The following is a 23,019-nucleotide window of genomic DNA, read 5'->3' on the forward strand; positions in this document are numbered from 1 at the left end:
CAGGCAGCCAGGAAAGCCCATGTTGTCCTATCAATGATTTATTGAATGCTTTCCTGTAGAGATAGTGAGGTCATAATCCCACTGTATAAGGCAGTTGTAAGACCACATTTGGAATACTTTGTTCAAGTATGGAGACCTCATCTGAAAAAAGACATTGAGCTTCTTTAAAGGATCCAAAGACAGGCAACTCGAATGGTAAGATCGGCAGAAGGATGACCATATGAGGAAAAACTCTGATTAAGTAAGTTACAGAGTTTGGCAACCAGGAACCTCGGAGGTGACTTGATTGAAGTTTATAAGGCTCTGAGAGGGATTAGTAAAATAAATGATGGTGGAATTCTCACTGTTCTAAACAATTCCAGAACTAGGGGGCATAAATTCAAATTACAGAGCTTGAGGTTTAGATTAAATTGCAGGAAGTTTTCTTTTAGCCAGCGAGTCATTGATAGCTGGAACAAGTTGCCCTCACAGGCAGTTGAGGCTGACAGTTTGAACAAATTCGAAGGTCTCTTGGATACTTACCTGTGTGAGTAGGGATGCATATAATTTGGGTTTTCTTATCTACTCGGTCGGTGTTTTTTTGCTAGCGCAGCAAAAGCCTGTGGCTTCCTTACACTCTGTGGCAAACATTATTACTATTACTATTCTTTCTGAAATATTATATGCAACTGGAAGGCATTGGTCATTCCAAAATTGAACATTAACCAACAAAACAGCATTTTTGAAGAGGATAAAACAACCTGTCTGTGTTATCTGGAAAAACTTCACCCATAGTTGCCACAGGTACCCAAAATGTCTAGGAATGTAGATTATCAGTTGTCAATGTGTATGTAAGCATACACATTGACAACTATTCATTTTCATGAACAGAGATTCCATGGACAACCCTACCACCACTTTCATTATAAAAGTAAAAGGATTAATTGAAGCTATGAATCTCAAAATATTCAGTTTTCTTCTGATAGAAATTGTTTTGTGTAAATCCAAAGAATGTGCTGAAAAGGACCTGCACCATGTCAACTATGAAACATAATGAAGACAGTCTGATGGTTTTGGCATGCTTTTTGTGCATGATGTTGACCTTGTGGTTTATTGTGGTACCTTGAAAAATTGAGCAACATTGTGAGACTGGCTGTTTATGTCATTCTTTCAACATTTATGAGATTTTATGGCACAAGTTCTTACATTTCTCAACAGGACAATTCTCCATTACAAACCTGTATATGTTATAGCTTTGGGGAGAATAATGTGACATTCTGATCTGGCTGAAGATAACTATTGTGGGACAAATTGGTGAGAAATCATCCACGGAGGACAACATCATATGCCCAATTAAAAATTCTTTTGCTAGAGGAATAACAAAATATTTCTGTCAGCATGGGTCATAAATTGGTGAAAACCATGACACAAATATTACATGATGTACAAGTCAAAGGAGATGCTACATCCATAAATTAAACTATGTACATAGTGTGAAAGGCACCATTTTTAATTGTATCTCATATTGTGGCTACCTTCACAACGAGTACCAGGTATTTCACTACTTCGAATAAGTAATGCTTCTCTAGTAGAGAAGACAGCTAAGGTAAAGAAAGCCTGCATGAAAACAATGAGAAAAGTTGGATAACTTATGCGGAAAATTAGTTTCCCGACACCAGACTCTAGTGCTGCTCGCTTGGTAAAGAGACAGTAGGTGTTATCGGTCTGGAGCAGAAATCGAGAAGGATATATTGATTGACAGGTAGGCGTGGCAAACGATGAAATGATTGGTGGTGGGCATGACAGACGACAAGCTACTGTGTAGTCAATGGTCGGCATTATGATGTGTATTTACCAGTAAAGAACGGTGCATAATAGTTTTGTAATGAACGGTGAACAGGTAATAGTAGTGATGAATCTTTTAAGGTGCTGATTGATGTTATGATACGTGTGTATCCGCACGAGTGTCTTTAAAAATAAAAGTACAGTAATAAAAAATTAATATTTTGTTAATAAACAATTTATGTGCTAGTCCACCCACGATTCTAAAGAAAAAAGATTAGGTTACCCCTCCATTTTGGGAGGGGTTCAAGCTCCCATAGGATTCAAGTGGAGGTAACCTGACCTTTTTTCACCCTTAGGGCATATTGAACAGGAAAATAAAATTACAGTCATAAAAAAAATTATTTTTTTATGAATGTATTTCTAAATATGACTGATTCTAAAGAAAAAAGGTTAGGTTACCCCCTCCACTTCGGGAAGGGTTCAAGCTCTCATGGGATTCAAGTCGAGGTAACCTGACCTTTTTTTCACCATTACAAAATACTGTAATGGTGAAAAAAGGTTAGGGCATGTGCAATTAGGACAAGTTACCATTAGTGCTGCTAAAGTGATACTAAACTGATGTTATCATGTGTTGTGTTCACACACCAATCAGCACATCATTTGCTATGCCTACCTGTCAATCAATATATCGTTCTCGACTTTGCTCCGATAACACCTACCATCTGTTTACCGAGTGAGCAGCACTAGAGTGCTGTATCGGGAAACTAATTTTCCGCATAAGTTATCCAATGTTTCTCATCATTCTCATGCAGGCTTTCTTTACCTTCGCTAAGAAGAGTAATGCTATTTATTCTCAGTGGATACGACCACCCACTGATGATAGGCCAACAGCTTTGAAACGGTGCCATCTGGGTTTGTTTTAAAGATTTTACTTTGACATTTCTTAAGTTTCCCCTTAAAACACTCAACACATTAAGTCTCATTACTTGCCTCAGTTCCTTCAAAATAATTGACTAATGTGTCCATTGCACCTTGAGCTTGTGAGATTGTCAGCACTGATTTTGATTCACTTTCAATTGTCATCATATCATCATCACAATCATCATCTTTACCATCGTTATTATCATCTTCGTTGAGCACAGCATCTACAATATCACTCTCTGTAGAAAGACCACTAGTTAATAAGTTATCATCAACTTATACAAATTCATCAACGTTGTCAGTATCAAAACCTACATGCTGTTACATAGCAACATTCAGATAATGGTAAGTTGTTTTCATCATTTCCATCTTCTTCATCTACAATTGAAATTTCATTTGAATTTAATTTTGATTTCTTGAAGCAATTCAATATGGTTGTTGAAGTAACTTTGTTCCACGCATTATTCAGTAAATTTATAGAATCCAATATCGATATAGACTCGGTAAGTTGCTGTTCTCTTTGACTGATCAGATGTAGAACTAGAAATCTTTTATAAAATCCTTTCAAACTCTTGATTACAGCTATGTCCATAGGTTGTAAAATTGATGTCGCATTGGGAGGCAGAAACACTAGCTTAATGTTGGACAAATTTTGAATCCGGGGATGTGCAGGACAGTTATCAACTAACAATAAAATATTTTTCTTCTTTTTGAATAGCTCCTTATTCCATCATTTACGTATTCCCAAAAAATATCCAAAGTCATCGAAGCTTTCTTGTTTGCAGCGTAATCCACAGGAAGTTTCCTTACATTTTTGAAATACCAAGCTTTTAACGATTTTCTGATAACAAACAGTTTTTTTTTTTATCAGTTCCTGTCATATTTTCACACACGAGTACCGTCAAGTGAGATTTTTTTTCCATCAACACATTTTTCCCCTTTGAATTTAAATGTATTGTCAGGTATTAAATTATAAAAAAGTTCTGTTTTGTCGGCGTTGTTGTAGTAGTAGTAATAGAGGCATGCAATGCAAGAAAGCAAGCGTATGAGCTTATGTAGCATCAGCCAAAAAAAAAAAAAACAATTTCACACAACTGTTCCCTCTAAAAGTTTGTTCAGTTCCTCCTTGAATTTATTTAAGCTGTCAACTTCCACAACGACAGATGGAAGTTTCTTCCAGCAATTAACCACCCGCTGGCTAAAGGCAAATTTCTGTACATCTATTCTACAACTGTCTTTCCTCAATTGGAATTTATGCCCCTGTAGGTTCACAATCTGAGCAAGCAGAAGAATCCCATCAGAATTCAGCATGCTCAACCCATTCAAGGCCTTATGCACCTTAATCAGATAACCTCGCAGGTGCCTAGTCTCCAGTTGCTGCAGTTTGCACAACTTAAGCCCCTCTTGGTAAGAGAACCCCTTTGTTCCCCTCACCAATCTTGTTACCCTTCTCTGTACATGCTCATCCTTCCTAAAATGAGGCCTCTAGACCTGTATGCAGTACTCAAGGCCTGACCATTGTCTTATACAAAGGGACAACCACCTCCTTTTCCCTATTAGCAAAATTCCTGTATATCATTGACAATATCCTATGACCTGCTATAGCAGCCTGTCTGCATTGCTCTGAAAACTTCATATCTGACTGCACAATTACTCCCAGGTCTTTTTCATTTTCTACCACCCTAAGTGTAGTACCACACAGTTGGTACATTCCTCTGGGGTTACTTCTACCCATATGCAGTACTTTGCATTTGTCAATGTTAAACTTCAGATGCCATTTCTCAGCCCATCTGCCCAAATTTTCTAGATTCTGTTGCAGTAGTACAACTGTTGTAGATGTCTAACTGTTGCAGGTACTGTTGCAGGTAACTGTTGCAGGTACTTTACCCAGCCACCTAGTCCGGTCAGCCTAGTCAACTGTTGTTATACACAAAATCATTGCATTCAAATTGTTTAGCAAATTTTTTCACTTGAGCCTTCAAGATTGGACATCCAGCACTTCTTTGTGTGGTGAACCATTGAAGCAATGCTTCATCAATGTTTGTAACCTCGCACTTTCTAAATTTTTTTTTCTTTTTCAGTTATGTTCTTTTCCAGTGCCGATATGTAAACATCTTTATTCTTCCACAATGTTGATACACTTGAAGAGGACAAAGAAAACTTTTTACACACTTCAACGTTTTTTGCACCACGTTCTAACTCACGAATAATTTTGACTTTTTCGCGAATCGACAGACACTTTATTTTTTTAGTAGACATGTTTCGGAAGGAAGGATTTATTTCTAACTAATTTTACTTTAAAATGATAAAGTGATCTGCATTCAAAGTTCTTAGAACCCTGAAAGGCATACAAAGTTCTTAGAAGTCCCGAAATAAATTTATGGTTCAGTGAATACAAAAAAATCTATAAATAGGGTAATGCGACAAGCGGAACACCAATGCACTATTGTATAGCCCATCTCCAGAAGGACAAGATCATAAACCAGCCGCCAATCTGATGCAGGTGGTCATAAAGCTAAGTCTCCCCTTTCATTTTCATCTATTCCAAGAATTGGGTTTTTAAGACTACCCGAGCAATTAAGAATGTTTGCATAGTTACCAAAATATGTTTGGTATATCTGTGTAGTACGCTCATTATAACAGTGATTGATTGTACGGGAATACATGTAAATTAAAATCATTATGGCTTTTTGCTCATTACAGCCATGATCTTGTTATTTCCGTGCTCGTTATAACCAAGTTTGACTGTATAGAAGTTTACTCCATTTTCCAAAGTTGCTTGTAAAGTGAGTTGCCTGAGAGAGAGATCCTTAAAGTAGTGTTCACCTCCCAGATTGCAGTTTTCAAAGAGCAGGTCACCCTAATATTGTGCCACAAATAAACAACACTTCCAATACGAGAATTACAATTTCTTATATTTTTTATGTATAACTGTTCCATATTTTGAAGATGTTAATAGCTGTCATAACAGCTGTTTTGATGGTGTGACCAAGTAAACAGCAATTATACTTTGTATATAGAAAATGCTTAGGGTAATGTCAAGAGAGCATGTTTCATCATCACTAAAGCCTGAAAGATTAAAGCCGATGTAAAGCACATTTTTTGAAATTATTGGGGACTTTGGCCTTCATGATAGGAAACATCCCCCACTTTATTCACAAATTGATTAAAACTTGTTAAGTAAATTATGTTATTTAACCTTTTTTGATGGAAGAAGCTGTTTAACGATCACTTATTCAAAGTAACCAATTTCTGTTTTATGTTTTATTTAGGTGATATGGTATCACAATAAAAATCCTGTGAAGGAATCCAGTGATATCAATTTACTTTTTGAAGGTGATCGTTGTTCTCTGGTGATAAAAGAAGCATATCCAGAAGATAGTGGTTGGTACAGATGTGTGGCTATTAATTCAGCTGGTGAAGCTTCAAGTCAGTGCCATCTTGATATAAAATGTAGGCATTAAGAATTATATTTACATTGAATTAATTGGCTTCTGATCTGAATGTATGGATTTTATGTGGATTTCTAAGGCACAGTTTTCTTCTTAATGCCAAAGAATTGGTGGAATTTATCATTGGAAATTACATATTTCACATAATATGTAATTGCCAATTGATATAGATTAATAAACATGAATTAATAAGGAATGAGAATCCTAAAAGTCTCACACACTTGCCTATCTGTGTTATGCAAGGTGTCCATAAAGTCGGGAATCAAAATAAACTGGTTTTATTTAAAAACATTTTTTATTTTATTATTTTTTTTGTTGCAGGTGCATTGAAATTATCTTGCTGTATGGACATGTAAGGTGGTCACAGAGAAAAATAGTTGCAGAGTAAAATAAGAAAAATAGTTGTAGTAACAATCATCTAGAAAAAATCCAGTATCAAAATATTTAATGAAACAGGTTCAGTTACTGATAAATCTCATTTTGGAAAAATGGGAAGTACAGCAATGAATTAAAAATGTTTTCAAAATAAAATCAGCATTTAATTTAATCACTCTGATTAAATATGTTAAAAAATCCTTAATGGGTTAATAGAGAAACAGTGTTGTAATGACTAAAACATGACTTGATTCGCATTCTTCATTATGGTATAGTGGCTTTCCCATTATAATGCTGAAGGATGTAACTCCCATTTCTTATATTATTTCTTATAGAGTCAGGAATTCAAAAATACATTTGTTACATGAAACAAGAACTTCACTAATTTATCATCTTACAGCATTTTTTCATACATTCCACTGCAAGCCAAGGAATAGTTGGACTTCATTTGTAGCAAATGTTTAACTGTTTCGATTTTGGGTCTGTTCCTCCCATCAGTCCATTGTTTTTTTAAACAGAGTGAAAGCACTCGCACAGTAGTAAGGCTTTTGTGGATTTATTGGATGATTGTTTTCTGCAGCAGCATGTTCGAGAGGCAACCAGAGGGTAATACTCTTGATATCGTTATCAACAGTGATCATTTGTGTATTAAGAATTTGCAGTTAAAGGAACCACTAGGTGGCAGTGATCACAGTATACTGATGTGGGATTTACTTAAAGATATAATTACCATCAGGGGTAAAGGAAAGGGATTTTGCTTCCGTAAAGGTGACTACAGTGGTCTCAGAATTTTTAAATTCAGTACAGTGGGATCAACTGATGATGTTACCAACAGCAAATTCTAAGTGGGAAGCATTCAAGGAATTAATCGTGGAAGCTACTAAAAGTTTCATACCTATTAAGAAATATTGTTCAAGGTTTAGGCCTAAATGGTTGTCCAATGAACTAATGAGGCTTGTGGCAGAGAAGAAAAATGCATGGGATGCAGACGACACAGAAGCCTATGGTAGATACAAGCTAGTCTGTAATCAAGTCACAAAGGAAGTTAGGCAGGCGAAGGCAGATTACGAGAAATATTTGGCAAAGGATGCTAAGAAAAACAGCAAGGATTTCTTTACTTATATAAACTCTAAAAGGAAAGGGATGAATCTGATTGGTCCACTTGATATCGATGGTTTGACTGTTGCTGATCCTGCTCAGATAGCAAACAAACTGAATGAGTATTTTGCATCTACATTCACACATGAGGAGTTATTAAGATTTGAAAATGCCAGAAGGTTATAAAATTGTAGCAGGGTGCTTAATGATTTTGTAATAACCGAGAGCAATGTGGAGGAGAAATTGTTGAAGTTAAACTTAAGAACGCACCTGGGGTGGATGGGATCTATCCAGTTATATTAAAGGAGGTGGCAAAGGAAGTAAGCAAATCCTTAGCCATAATTATGAGAGCATCCTTGGTCTCAGGGGAGGTCCCCATGGACTGGAGATATGCAAATGTATTCCCAGTTCACAAAGGGGGGAATCGAAGGGTGACACGAATAATTACAGACCAGTTAATTTAACTTCTGTTCCGGATAAAATAATGGAGTCACTGGTTAAAGATGCATTGCAGGATCATCTAGACAAGGCTGCAGCAATAATTCAGACACAACATTTGTTAAGGGAAAGTCTTGTTTGACAAATTTGATTGGATATTATGATGTGGTTACAAAGGAACTGGATGCAAAAAATTATTTTGATATCATATACTTGGAATTCAGGAAAGCTTTTGACACTGTTGCACATGGAAGACTACTGTACAAATTGGAGCAGAATGGTATTAAGGGAAAGTTGCTACAATGGATAAAAGGATGGTTGAGTGGGAGAAGACAGAGGGTGGTAATCAATGGGTGCTGCTCTTCATGGACTAATGTTATTAGTGGAGTCCCACAGGGTTCGGTGTTGGGTCCACTGTTGTTTTGCATATTTATCAATGATATTGATGAAGGTATATCAGGATTAGTGTTAAAGTTTTCAGATGATACAAAGGTTGGCAGGGTTGTTAATGACAGTAATGGCAGTGTGCTACTGCAACAGGATCTAGAAAATTTGGGGAGATGAGCTGAGAAATGGCAACTGAAGTTTAACATCGACAAATGCAAAGTAGGGTGGTAGAAAATAAAAAGACCTGGGAGTAATTGTGCAGTCAGATATGAAGTTTTCTGAGCAATGCATACAGAATGCTGCCAGTCAGGTCATGGGGTTTTGTCAATGATATACTGGAATTTTGCTAGCAGGGAAAGGGAGGTGATTGTCCCTCTGTATAAGGCAATGGTCAGGCCACACCTTGAGTACTGCATACAGGTTTGGAAGCCTCATTTTAGGAAGGATGTAGATTTGCTTGAGCGTGTACAGAGAAGGGCAACAAGATTGGTAAGGGGAATGAAGAGATTCTCTTACCAAGAGCGGCTTAAGTTGTGCAAATTGCAGTGGCTGGAGACTAGGCTTGTTTGTTTGTTATTTGGTTTTTAGGAGCATTAGCAACTAAGGCCATATTGCTCCCAGGATATGCAATGGTCATTCCCTGACCTTTCCGCATCCTCCGTATTTGGTGGTGACGGGCTCGAATCCCGGTCTAATCAAGAAGCGTGTGCTACGCACTGCTGCTCCTGCCCATTTGGCTACAGAGGTGTCTTGGAGACTAGGCACTTGTGAGGTGATCTGATTGAGGTGTATAAGGCCTTGAATGGGTTGAGAATGCTGAATTCTGATGGGAGTCTTCCACTTGTTCAGATTACGAACCTAAGGGGGCATAAATTCAAATCGCGGAAAGACAGATGTAGAATAGATGTGCGGAAATTTGCCTTTAGCCAGCGGGTGGTTAATTGCTGGAGCAAACTTCCATCTGTCGTTGTGGAAGTTGATAGATTAAATAAAGGAACTGGACAAACAAATAGAGGGAATTGTTTTGTAAATTTTTTTTTCTTTTTTTTGGCTGATGCTGCATAAAGCTCATACACTTGCATTCTTGCATCACATGCCACTACTACTACTACTACATAATTTAAAAAACTATTTTCTTGATATAAACAATGTTTATATAAAAAAATTTATTATTTTTAAACAAATTGGTCCATGTTTTTCAGTTGTAATGAACTGAAGTCTTTTGGGATGCATGGGGGAATTATTCTCCCACATGCAAAGCATGTTGGGATAATATTTCCCCATATGCTTTGGGGATAATATTTTCCCCATATGCTTTGGGGATAATATTTGTGGATAATGTTATATGAAATTATAATATTTGAGAATAATATTATGAATTGAATTAGTTCACTCACTTCATCAAATAGAAAGCCTTTTTGTAACAACTTATAAAATTTTTGCTGCTGATTTTTGGATTTCAGCATATTGGCTATCCCAGTGTTTTAAGCATTAACCAGTAGTAGATAAAGGATAATCATTAATTCTAAACTGATGTATGTATTCAAATACTGTTGAATAAAATTCAGTAAATTCTTTTGTGTAGCTGAGTGGGTATTACCTTGTAATGCTTGTAACATTGAATAAATTTAATCAAGTGTCATAGTCATTGAACTACTATATGCCAAAAGATAAAGCATAAGCATGATGGAAATGAGAGATATGAATATCCTTGCTTCTGTCTACAACAGTGATGTCCATGATGTCTCCAATCCCAGTCACCTACAGAGGGATGAACAATTTGGAAAACTCAGATCAGCAGACTTCTAAGATCTTAAAAGTGGTGTAGAAGTAGGGTGTTTTCAAAAATAGTATAGATCATTAGCATTAGCAAAGGCACATGATGCAAGAAAGCAAGCTTATACAGCATCAGTCAAAAAAAAAAAAAAAAAAAAACCCTTATTTCACCCATCCCCTCACTTCAAATGTGTTTGTCAAGTTCTGCCTTGAATTTATTTAAGCTATCAACTTCTACAACGACAGATGGATGTTTGTTCCAGCAATCAACCACCCGCTGGCTAAAAGGCAAACTTCTGCACATCTATCCTACAACTGTCTTTCCTCAATTTGAATTTATGTCCTCTCAGGGCATAAATTCAAATCATGAAAAGGTAGTACCATAGTATTAAGGGTCGGACATCATTTTGAAAAAAATCAGTGAAAATCCTGCTACTTTTAATTATTATAATCTATTATGGGCATAACTTTTCTGATAGAATTTTATTTTAAAATTTATAAATTATAAATAAGTAGTTTTTGTCTTAAACCTGCTTTAAATAATAACTGATATACAATGATTGTAATATTTTCTTCTAGCCTTCAGTGAAATGAGCACCCTGGAGAGAAGGTAAGTTGTATTTGACTTTTACTTACACAGGTATGATAACATAAGATTTTTTGGTAGCATTTTCACTGCTTACTGATGTCATACACATTAACCACTGCAGTTTTCTTTATATAGTTTAATATTTTTTATAAAAATCCCAAACATGAAAGGTATTAGAACCTACAGTGTTTAGTAACATGCATGGATGGAAGGTTAAGGAGATGAAAGAAGATACTTGTTGACATTATACTTGAATTTCTGTAAGATTGTAATTTTCAAGAAATATATATGAAGGGAGGTTGTTCCAGAAAATGGAAGTTTTTCCTTCTCACAGAAGTTGGTTCTGTGAGTTGGAAATTGGACAGTAAAAGGATGCTGACTGGTTGTGGTTCCGTTTTTGGACTGGTTTGGAAGAGAGAGGATGAATTATAGAAAAATGGATGTATCTATAGAAAAAGTCTCTCCATTCTCTGTGAGACAGAGAATGGAGAGACTTTGTAAGAGATGGATCATTAAGTCTAGAAGCCTGAGAAAGGTTAAGGGGGCACTGTCCCAGTTTTGGGAACTGCATTCCACGTAGAGTAGATTTCAGATTTGTACAGGGAGAGTAGCTGTTTAGAAGAAAAGTTGCCAAGAGAAAAGAGAAAACCCAGTTTTTTAGAAGCAGAGGAAGTAATATTTGTGATGTGCTTATGCCAAGATAAATTAGAAGTCAGGATAATCCCTAATAGATATATGTGATCTTGTCTTGTCAGCACATGCTTCTTGATTAGACCGGGGTTCGAGCCCGTCACCACCAAATACGGAGGATGCGGAAAGGTCAGAGAATGACCACCGCATATCCCAGAGCAATATGGCCCTTAGTTGCTAATGCTCCTAAAAAACCAAATAACAAATAACAACTTGTCTTGTCTGTAAATCTGAGTGTTGCCATTTCAACAGTAAAACAAATCCCTGGTCAGAATTTAAAGAATGTATGCCATGCATCGACAAATTAAGCAGTATTGCTGTCTCGAAAGAGACAATTAAAAATCTCCCTTCTATCGCAGGACATGACAATATACCGAACTTCATGATCAAAATCGCTAGTGTCTACATTCTAGACCTTCTGGTCTTCTTTTTCAATCAGGTCATAAATAACAACTTTTTTCCCCCAGAATGGGCTCACTACAAAATTTTCCTGCTACCGAAATGCAAAAACATCAAAAGCAACAAAGACATCAGGCCAATATCAATCTCATCCTCTGTACTAAAACTCCTAGAGAGAAATATGTTACCAACAGTGAGGAAGCAACTCTTCCCAATACATCATAACCAGATTCACTATGGAATTATTGGAAGATCCACATTGACCAACCTCCTTGCAACAAACCAAATAATCCTGAAGGCTCTCGATTCTAAAAATCAAATCAATATAATTTACACAGACATCAGCTCTGTGTTCGATGCGGTCTCCACACACTCTCTCCTGAAACTCCTAGAACAGTTTTACCTCATTAACAGATCTATTAAATCTCTTTGCCATCCTCCTCAAAGAAAGGGTCCTGATAGCAGACTTCAAAAACAAATCCTATCAGGCCATTTGCTCAACTGGAATCCCTCAGGGTGGGACACTATCGGCAATAATGTTCTCCACAATCCTCCAACTGTTCCTACTAACCCATAAGCATGTAATGTCTTATGCAGACGATGTTAAAATCATTGCCACCTCAAACTCAAGTCAATCAGCTAAATGCACTGAAGAGCTGATCTGTAACACCCTCCAAGAGTTTGCTTCCTACCTTAAATCTTTCAATCTCACACTTAACCCCACAAAATTCAGTCACCTCAAAATCTCGCTTAAAAAGAGCATCTTTCCAATAACCACCTCCCTGAATTCCCAAACAATTCCTATCATAACCGATCATATGGATCTGGGAATTTTCTATGACTCAGAATTCAACTTCACTACTCATCTGAACTACTTGTCCAAAAAACTCACAAGAGCCATTTGGCTGGCAAAATAAAACCTTCAACATATACACTCTGCCCATATTATAATACAGTTCTTTTCCAAAATCATCAAGCCAAAAATTCTCTATGCTTGTCCTATCTGGGCCAGTGTGACCAATGCAAATTTCAAAAAATCTCTTCCCTTGAGTACTGATTTCTTAAATGGACTTTCTTCATGTCCAGCTATGAACCTGTCTCTTCCCGAACTTTCATGGTTGACTGCCTAAACTACTCCGACATTCAATCTCGTACAACAACCTTTCTTTCTTTACAAAACTGTACAACATTAATTGTCCAGAAATTTGGGAAGTTATAGCTTGGAGTATCCCCAGGAAAGCAGCAAGATCCAAAACAACTCTAGTCCCTTTACTAAACCGACTCCGTTTAATCGAAAGGCACTTCCCATTCAACACGCTGCTCTTTGTCAATGGTTTGAATATAGACCAGGTCTTAATAGCCCAAAACAGAGCTCTCCTGTCACAAGCAGCTAAACTCATACTAACGAATCTCCACTAAACTAAATATAACCACAATGTTATATATCCTTCCTTTCCATTCATCCTGACTTTACAGTCTAGATATCTAGGGGAGCACACACCTTCCACTCATCAGATGACGCCGGTATTTTATGTTTTCTTGAATTGCAGTTCTCGTGCATTAACTGATCTTGAGAATTTAGTGATAGCCAAGTCACGCAGTTGTGTGCACTTAATGTCAACTACATGTGTCAATAATTTTGCCTGTCCTATTAATTGTACTCTATTCTAATTATATGCATCTTTATGCTTTACTGTAAGTCCTATAGCTGTTGCATTAGTGGTCCCAGGGCAAGCTCATCATTGTCAGCATGTTTTTTGTACTGTATTGATGCTACATCTCCACATTGCCACGCTGGTCAGGCACTTTGCCCAGGATGCCTCTTGGACAAACCTGCAGCCACTTGCTTGTCTGGAGCTGTTGTCTCTATGCATTGTAGGAACAAGTGACTGAGAGCTAATAAAAGGAATTTTACTTATTGTAATTTCTTACATGATTACAATCTGCAATGTCATCCTTGATAGAGTTGCCTCTGTTTGATTCTAGTTCTATGATTGGAACTGTCCATTTAGACCTGGGTGATAGATATAGCTTCCAGTAATGCCCATATTTATAGGACTATCTTGCATCATATTTCAGATAGTCTGTCTCCTCTTAATGGGAATAATTTATAACTCATATTTTCTCATAATTGTAAATTAACAAGCCTCTTCTCTGTCTTCAATGTATGTTTGTTTATTAGGAGTTGTAGGCATACACTCTTTTACTCAGTGTTATATATATAATTATTTAGTTTACTTATATATACATAATTTTCTCCACCTACTTTTAATTTTATCAGGTAACTATAAGTTATCCTTGGGCCTCTGACTGCATATACAAGTCCAGGGATTTTCGAATTTGCTAGAAATGAGTGAGACAACTGACAAAACACAAGTAAATTGCAACATGTTTAATTCTAGGAAACTGACTCATGTACATACAAATTTTTCACTAAATTTATAATACAGGCACCTCCACTGGGATGTACAGTTACAAAAGTTCTTTACTATATCTCATTACCAGGAAGATTTATTTACAGTTCCTTTAAAACATCAATTGTGTTTTTTCTTCCACCTCACAGGCTAATCAAGTCATTCACAGTTAGGATTTCAGAATGCCTTTCTCCTTTCCCCAGGACTATATCTTGACTAGGTATAATAATACTAACAGTACTTACAATTATTTGTCTCCTTCTTCAGGTTGGGCCAGCTCCTTGATTTTAGGACGACTTTCCATTATGGTCTTCAAATTGGATTCCTTTGTTCTGTACCAAAAAAAAAAAAAAACTGGAATTTGTGGATTGGTCACTCGCACACAAAAGCCTTGCTAGTGTGCGAGTGACCAATCCACAAATTCCAGTCAATATCTGGGAAATTAAAATCCCCCATTATAAGACTCTCTGATTTACTGGCCCACTCTATTTTCCTGTACAATATCTTATTATACTCATCAGAGTCATTAGGCCTATAGCACACTCCTACTCTCAATTTTGGATACATATAAATTTTTGGATACATATACAAAGCATCGGATATATATAAATTAACAGGTGACACGGAGGCCTATGATGGATATGAGCTGGCCAGTGGCCGGGTCGCAGGGGGGGTTGGGCGGGCAAAGGTAGATTGCAGGAAGTCTTTGCAAAGGATGCAAAAAAAAAAAACAGCAAGGAGTTCTTTACTTATGTGGACTCTGGAGGGAGGGGGATGAATCGGATTGGTCCGCTTGATATCGATGGTTCGGCTGTTGATGATCCCGCTCAGGTGGCTAACGGACTAAAAGAATGTTTTGCATCTGCATTCGCGCATGAGGGGTTATTCAGCGAGGGGAATGCCAGAGGTGTATTCAAATCTGGCAGTAAGGTGGATGATCTTGTGGTGGATGAGAGTAAGGTGGAGGAGAGGTTGTTGAGGATAAACGCGGGAAGGGCGCCTGGGGTGGATGGAATCTATCCAGTTATATTGAAGGAGGCAGCAAAGGAAGTAAGCGGGCCCTTAACCATAGTTATGGGAGCTTCCTTGGATTCAGGGGAGGTGGCCATGGACTGAAGATGTGCAAATGTGACCCTAGTCCGCAAAGGAGGATTAGAGGGGGACACAAGTGGTTACAGACGTGTTAGTTTAACTTCTGTTCCAGGGGAATTGGTGGAGGCACTGGTTGGGGAGGCGCTGCGGGATCATCTAGACGAGGCTTCAGCATTCTCGGAAACAGCATGGGTTTGTTAAGTTTCTGAAGTCTTGTCTGACCGATTTGATTGGATGCTGTGATGTGGTTGCAGGGGAGCTGGATTCAGGGAGTGATTTTGATGTTGTATGTTTGTATCTTGGAAGGGCTTTTGGTGCTGTTGCGCATGGGGGGCTGCTGAGCAGACTGGAGCGGTGTGGCACTGGAGGTAGGTTGCTGCTATGGATGGGGGGATGGTTGAGTGGGGGAGGACAGAGAGTGGTGATCAATGGACACTGCTTTTCATGGACTGGTGTATTAGTGGAGTCTCCCAGGGTTAAATGTTGGTTCCATTGGGTTCTGTGTTTATGGGTGATATTGATGATGGTATATCATGCTTAGTGTTCAAGTTTGCGGACGATACAAGGGTCGGCAGGGTTGTTAATGGCACTAATGACAGTACGCTGGTGCAGCAGGATCTGGAAGGGTTGAGCAGATGGGCTGGGGGGTGGCAACTGAAGTTTGGCATTGACGGGTGTGAGGTGCTGCATGTGGGAAGCAGTAATCCCAGAGTAACGGGATTACTGCTGTGTGGTATAGAGTGAAAAGGACCTGGGGGTGATTGTTCAGGCGGATGTGGGGTTTTCTGAGCAGTGCAGACGGTTTGCAGGAGTACCTCATGGTGTCTTGTCAATTTTTCTAGGATGGATAAGGAGGTGATTGTCCTCTTGTATAGGGCAATGGTCGGGCCACACCTTGAGTGCTGTATGCAGGTCTGGAGGCCTCATTTTGGGAGGGATGTTGAGCTGTTTTAATGAGTGCAGAGAGGGGCAGCGGGATTGGTGGGTGGAACAAAGGGTTGCTCTTATGAAGAAGGGCTTGAATTTTGTAAATTGCAGTGTCTTGAGACTGGGCACCTGTGAGGTGATCTGATTGATGTGTATGGGGCCTTGAATGGTTTGAGCATGCTCAATGCTGATGGGATTATTTCTCTTGCTCAGAATAATTGCCTGAGAGGACATAAATTCAAATTGAGGAAGGACAGTTGTAGGAAAGATGTGCGGAAGTTTGCCTTTGGTCAGCAGGTGGCTGATTGCTGGAACAAACTTCCATTTGTCACTGTAGAAGTTGACAGCTTAAACAGATTCAAGGCAGAACTAGACAAACATTTGGAGTGAGTGGATGGGTGAAATGAGAAGAGAGTGTGTGTGTGTTTTTTTTTTTTGGCTGATGCTATATTAGCTTGCTTTCTTTTGTCATGTGCTAATGCTAATGCTAATTGTGCAGTCAGATATGAAGTTTTCTGAGCAATGTAAACAGGCTGCCAAATCAGTTCATGGGGTCTTGTCAATGATATACAGGAATTTTGCTTGCAGGGATAAGGAGGTGATTATTCCCTTATATAAGGGAATAATGGTCAGGCCATATCTTGAGTAATGCATTCTGGTCTGCAGGCCTCATTTTAGGAAAGATGTAGAGCTGCTGGAATGAGTAATATAGAGAAGATCATGTGATTGGTGAAGGGAACAAAGGGATGCTCTTACCAAGAAAGGTTTCAATTCTGAAAATTGCAGCACCTCGAAACCTAGGCACCTGCAAGGTGATCTGATTGAAGAGTTTAAGGCTTTGAATGGATTGGGCAAGCTCAATGCTGATGGAATTCTTCCTCTTGCTCGGACCACACACAAATTCAAATTGAGGAAGGTTGGTTGCAGAACAGATGTGCAGGAGTTTGCGTTTAGCCAGCAAGCGGTTGATTTCGGCTGATGCAGCATAAGCCTCAGGCTTCCTTGCACCATATGGCTAATAATAATAATAATAATAACTCACCGACCAACTCACTCTAATATGGCCTACTGACTCTAAAACCACTAACTCTCTCTGAAAACTACCAACTCACTCTAAAACGACTAATAACTCTCTAAATCCACCAACTCACTATAAACGACCAACTCTCTCTCTCTCTCTCTCTCTCTCTCTCTCTCTCTCTCTCTCTCTCTCTCTCTCTCCCCCCAAACCACCAACTCACTCTAAACCACAAACTCTCTCTACGTTTCCCGCCGAACAAATCCTTATATATCCCATTTGGTCCTAAATTCTCCCCCACCCCTTATTTTAATATAATCCCTGATTAATTCCTTCGTCCTGGACCTTCTCCGTTTCTCCATACTCCTGGCTCGGACTTTTTCGAAGAATTCTGACCTTCTTTCTGTGGGTCGAAGTTCACTGTCCTTCTGAGAAATTTTCCTCGCCCTTAAGCACCTTCCTAACGGTTAATAGCTGATCCTATTTTAATCTTTCATTGATGGGTATAATTAAATGTTAACCGAATCAGTCTAATTTGTAAGAATATATTCCAATGTTAAATGGATATATATTATTATTATTATTTTATTTTATTTATTTATTTTTATTTTTTTTTTTTAGTAAATCAATGCTTACAGAGTCCATATGTGAATAACCTCATTTTATTTAATTGCAATTTTTATTTTTCTAGTCATCATATATCAATGCTGTCTGAGAGAATAACTACTGCTCCCCTGTTTGTAAAATTGCTACTTGATACAACCGTAGAAGAAGGTAATTGTGTACAACTGCAGTGCAAGGTAGCTGGACAACCTTTACCTACCGTAACATGGTATAAGGATGGACAAAAGATTGAAGATTCTAAAGATTATCAGGTACTTCTAAGCTACCCAGTGAATAAAAGTATATGTTTCACCAAACTCTCGCTCACATTCATCAGTACATCACATCTGTAAATTTTAGGTATTCTTTCGTAGGTTTGCTTGCTTTTCAGGATGGAGAAATATAAGTTTCTAGGACAAAAATCTCTGCACCCCTTTCCCAATATTGACTAATTCTACCAAGGTGTGTAAAAGGCCTGTTAAATTTCTTTCCATCAAGAAGCATTTCCCAACTTTGGCCATTGATGGGAATGATTTTTTCTGTAGTATGAAAGAGAGATTATGCAGCAGCACTATCCACTGTACTGCTACCTGAAAGGACCTAACATTACTGTCCTAGTCATTAATGCAGAATGGCACATTTAAAAGTAACCGCTCTGTATACCTTTATTACCTGTAGGTTACTTTAATGTTCCACCCTGTACTGACATGAAATTATATTGAGATATTTTTACTATATGCGTGAATGTCTATACAGGGTGTTTCAAAAATGATTGTCAGTAATTTAAAGGTGAAAAGTACAAACTAAAATAAGCAAAAAAGTCCCAGTGGACATTGGGCCTCAAATGAACCATTTTCGAGATAATGCACCTTTTCTGTTAAGATCTGCCACTGACTATGAAAGCACTAGTTTAGCAAAAGGCTGTGAACCCTTTGCTAAGGGTGGTTGTATTAAACATAAGATAATACATTTTTAATTTTTGGTTTCAACACCACAGGATTTTACAGATGTTACATGTTACAAGAGGTGTTCAAAATGCTGTCCTTGCATCCGTACACAGCTTTGTAGTCTTCTCTGCATTGAGTTGTGAATCCTCTCAGGAATTCCTGGGTCATTTCTGATTTGCTGAAAGGCTTCTTCAACCTGATGCCGTAATTCCTCAACTGTGTTAATGCCAGAAGTGTACACCAAGCTTTTTACATGACCCCAGATACAACAAAAATCCATTGGATTTAAGTCTGGTGATCTGGGAGGCCACATTACAGGCCCACCTCTACCTATCCACCATTGACCATACCTTCTAGTTAGATACCAAGTCACAACTCGAGCAAAATGTGCCAGTGCACCATCATGCATAAACCACATGTTCTGACGTTGCTGAAGTGGAACATTATCATCATCATCAAGGAGGTCTGGAAGAACATTCTGCAGGAACTGAAGGTACAACTCTCCTGTTAGCCTGTTTGGCAGAAAGTGTAGTCCAATTAGACGGTCTCCTAGTAGTCCTGCCCAGACATTCAACAAGAAACATTGCTGATGTCGTGACTTGTGAATTGCATTAGGATTTTCGTCAGACCAAACCTGACAGTTATGAAAATTAAAAATACCATCACGAGTAAACCCAGCTTCGTCAGTGAACAAAACATTGTTTAAAAATTAGGGGCTGTTGTTGCATCCACTGGCAGAAGTTCACTCTGGGAGGGTAATCTGTATTGCTGAGACCTTGTACATGCTGGATATGGTAGGGGTACAGTAATTGGCAATGTAAAATTAACCACACACTGCTCTGACTCAGTACATGCTCTTGCAGAGCAACCCTCCTTGTCAAAATTCCTGGATTTTGTTCTATTCTTTCTAACACCCTTTCCTCGACATCAGTGTTATGCTTCTGGGCCTACCTGCTCGTATTCCATGTGCGAAGTGCCCATGTTCTCTAAGGCGTTGATGTACCCTGATGGATGTGCACCTGTTGGGTTGCCTTCAGCAGAGAAATGCTTCTTGGTACAAACGTGCAGCCTCAAGTGCACTGCCATTGGCTTTACCATACATGAAGTGCATGTCTACGTACTCTTCATTACTGTAACCTCTTTCTATGTTGACTATCCTTTGACAAGTACTAGTATGCCTGCTACATCTCAGAGCATTGAGAGAGGGGAAAGGGAGAGAATGAGCATAACATAACCTAAACAAACAAGTGTCAGCATTGAGAGAGGGGAATGGGAGAGAATGAGCAAAACCGAACCTAAACAAACAAGTGTCAGTGGTGGATCCCAACTCTGTACAGTTCATCTTGTCAGTGGTGGATCCCAACTCTGTACAGTTCATCTTGTCAGTGGTGGATTCCAACTAGAAATGTGCAGTATCTCAAAAACGTTTCACTTAAGGATCCATGTTTACCAGGCTTTTTTTGCATATTGTAATCTGTACAGTTCACCTTTAAATTATTGACCATCACTTTTGAAACACCCTGTATAACACCACTTGATCATTATGCCAACAGACTAAGTGAACTGCTAAATAATTAAATAAATAAATTTTTATTTTGTTTATTGAAACAACCATTTAGCCCGAGGAGTTTTAATACATGCAATTTTACAGAGAAACATACATTTTTGTATTGCATCGTGCCAATGTATCTCATTGGAGCATCATACACTTCTGTATGTCATTTATAATGTTGTATAAGACATGCTCATAATGTTTCTGCATTCAATTGGAATTTTTATATCTCTTGGGAGAAAATATTAGAAACAATGTACAGTATCCTGATATCCTGCATTTTCATAATTTAACTTCTGACCTTTTTTGTTGATTTAAGAGATGTTTACTCAACTATATTAGTACAGTGGAAAATTTGTGTATATTTCTGGGATGGAAGTAGTAAATTGGATATACAGTATATTATTGAGTATTTCTTTTTTAATCTGTTTGTCCGTATTAAGTTAATATTTTGAATATTTAATATAACAGAAACAATGTGGCCTACAAAATAAATTAGTGATACTGAGGGCTATTTTTCCAAGGTATTTGGCAATCAATGGAATTTCAGTTGACATATTATGGCTTTTATAAATTCAAGATAGAACAAACTTCCCTACAAACTGCCTACAGAAACACTATTTTTAAACAAATAGCATCATTAAAAAGCTAGTCTGCTTTTTTTTTTTTTTTTTAAATGAGTTGCTACTCTGACAGCCTGTGTTTTGGGACTTGCTGGGCTTATATAGTGGGCAGTCTCAATTAGCAAATCTTTGATGATTTGTGATTAATTAAGTAGTTCTATGTAAATTGTCATGCAGAAGATAAGACTTAAATTTTTAATAGACTATGGCCTTTGAAATAAATTAGTAATTTCATATTTCACAGGCCATGTAGTCTTTGTTATATTAAATATTCAAAGTTTACTGCTTGGCAACTCAGTATTATTAATTTAAGTTACTATTAGCAGCCTAAAGTTACTAGAGGGGATACTTTCATGTAAATAGTAATTCACTCTATTTTCTTCAATTACAGATTAATTTTGATCGATATGGCTGTGCTACTCTTAGTATCCTGATGGTTAGCTGTGAAAACAAGGGACTTTATCAAGTAAAAGCCTCTAACACAGCAGGCCATGCACAGTGCTACTGTAGATTGAATGTGACACCTAAAAAAAAGCCTTCACTCACTTTTGGTGAGACCCCACCCCACTTTGAAGTGTTTCTGGAAAATCAACGTGTTAGGCAAGGCAAAGAAGCAAAATTTCAATGTGTAATTACTGGAAGACCTATTCCTCAGGTAAATTTTTTTACATTTTGTCTCTGTTAACTATATACTATTTTTAATTGATAAATATAACATTATATCATCTACTGGATTATTTACGACATTATATTTCTCTTTCAGATTCTGTAAAAAAATTTGTTTTAAAAACCAAAATTGGGGATTTCAACTTATCTTTTAAAAATATGAAAAGATGTGTTTAAATGCCAAAATCACCTTTTAAGTTCAGAAGAGAGTGGATATCACTTTTCTTCAAGACAGTTTTTTTTGAGACAGTTTCTCAGAAACTGTCTTGAACTTTTTATGTGGGAGGTTTAAGTGATACCACTCCATGGATTATTGTTTGGTGTGCCCACATTTCATGATCACTGAGAACTCATGAAAGGAAGCTTCTTTATCTGCCTTATGTTGTACTTTTAATCACAGAGGCAATTTCCTTTCTCTGAAGTTTGTGGTCTGGTGTTAATTGTCATGGAACAAATTGTAAAAACACCTTTATATAACCCAGGTATTATTGCATTTACACTTCCAACTGTGGTGCATTAATTGATGAGCATGGTGAGAGATTCCACAGGACATCTCAGTGATGGAGAAGCAATACCAAGGAAAATGGAACTCTGCAATGCTACTAGCTGACTATTACTAGACTGACTGTGATAAGAGATGCCCAAGATGTGGGGTACAAATGACAGGCAAAGAAGAGGAGAAAATGTGAATAAAGTGATTTTATATATTTTACTGATTAATGTGATTTAATTATTTTTTTCAATAACTAAAGATATATCAATTCTTATAATTTTAAATTGTTTTGTAAAGTTTTTTTATAATATAACAAGTTTTTCAATATAAGATATATTAGTATTAGTATTAGCAATGGCCACATGATGCAAGGAAGCCTATGGCTTATGCTGCACCAGCCAAAAAAAAAAAAAAAATAATAATAATAATAAATAAAATAAAATAAAAAACAAAAAATAAAAAAATATAAAATAAAAAAATAAAATAATAAAATAATAATAATAAGAAGAAAATTTTAAAAATATATAATTAATAAGAGAAAAGGAAATAGACAACCTATGCATTTCTCTTCTCCCATAGGTAATTATCCAGCTGACCTTTGAACTTCACCAAACTGTCAGCCTCTACCACCCACGTAGGTAATTTATAACTCGCTGCCATGAGAGTTATAAATTACTTGCATATAAAACTTCCTACAATCCAGTCTAAGCATCTCCCCCTGTAACTTGAAATTATGGCCCCTAGTTCTAAAATCATTTATAACCATGAAAATTTCATCCTCATTCATTTTACTTA

The 23,019-nt window shown here is 37.4% G+C and overlaps 1 protein-coding gene across 2 annotated transcripts in view; it reads left to right on the forward strand.

Moving 5' to 3' along the window:
- The window catches only part of zormin (spectrin and immunoglobulin domain-containing protein zormin), a 264,807-nt gene that overhangs the window by 223,869 nt on the left and 17,919 nt on the right, over positions 1 to 23,019 (forward strand). For both annotated transcript variants that reach the window (XM_090387636.1, XM_090387637.1), the window contains 4 exons: positions 5,958 to 6,138; positions 10,791 to 10,821; positions 18,032 to 18,215; positions 21,457 to 21,720. In XM_090387636.1, the coding sequence (XP_090243762.1) occupies positions 5,958 to 6,138; positions 10,791 to 10,821; positions 18,032 to 18,215; positions 21,457 to 21,720 (660 nt within the window). The remainder of the gene's footprint in view (positions 1 to 5,957; positions 6,139 to 10,790; positions 10,822 to 18,031; positions 18,216 to 21,456; positions 21,721 to 23,019) is intronic.

The sequence above is a fragment of the Mastigoproctus giganteus genome, chromosome 13 (genome assembly GCF_048544385.1).
Source record: "Mastigoproctus giganteus isolate SK-2022 chromosome 13, ASM4854438v1, whole genome shotgun sequence".
Taxonomy (NCBI): Eukaryota; Metazoa; Arthropoda; class Arachnida; order Uropygi; family Thelyphonidae; genus Mastigoproctus; species Mastigoproctus giganteus.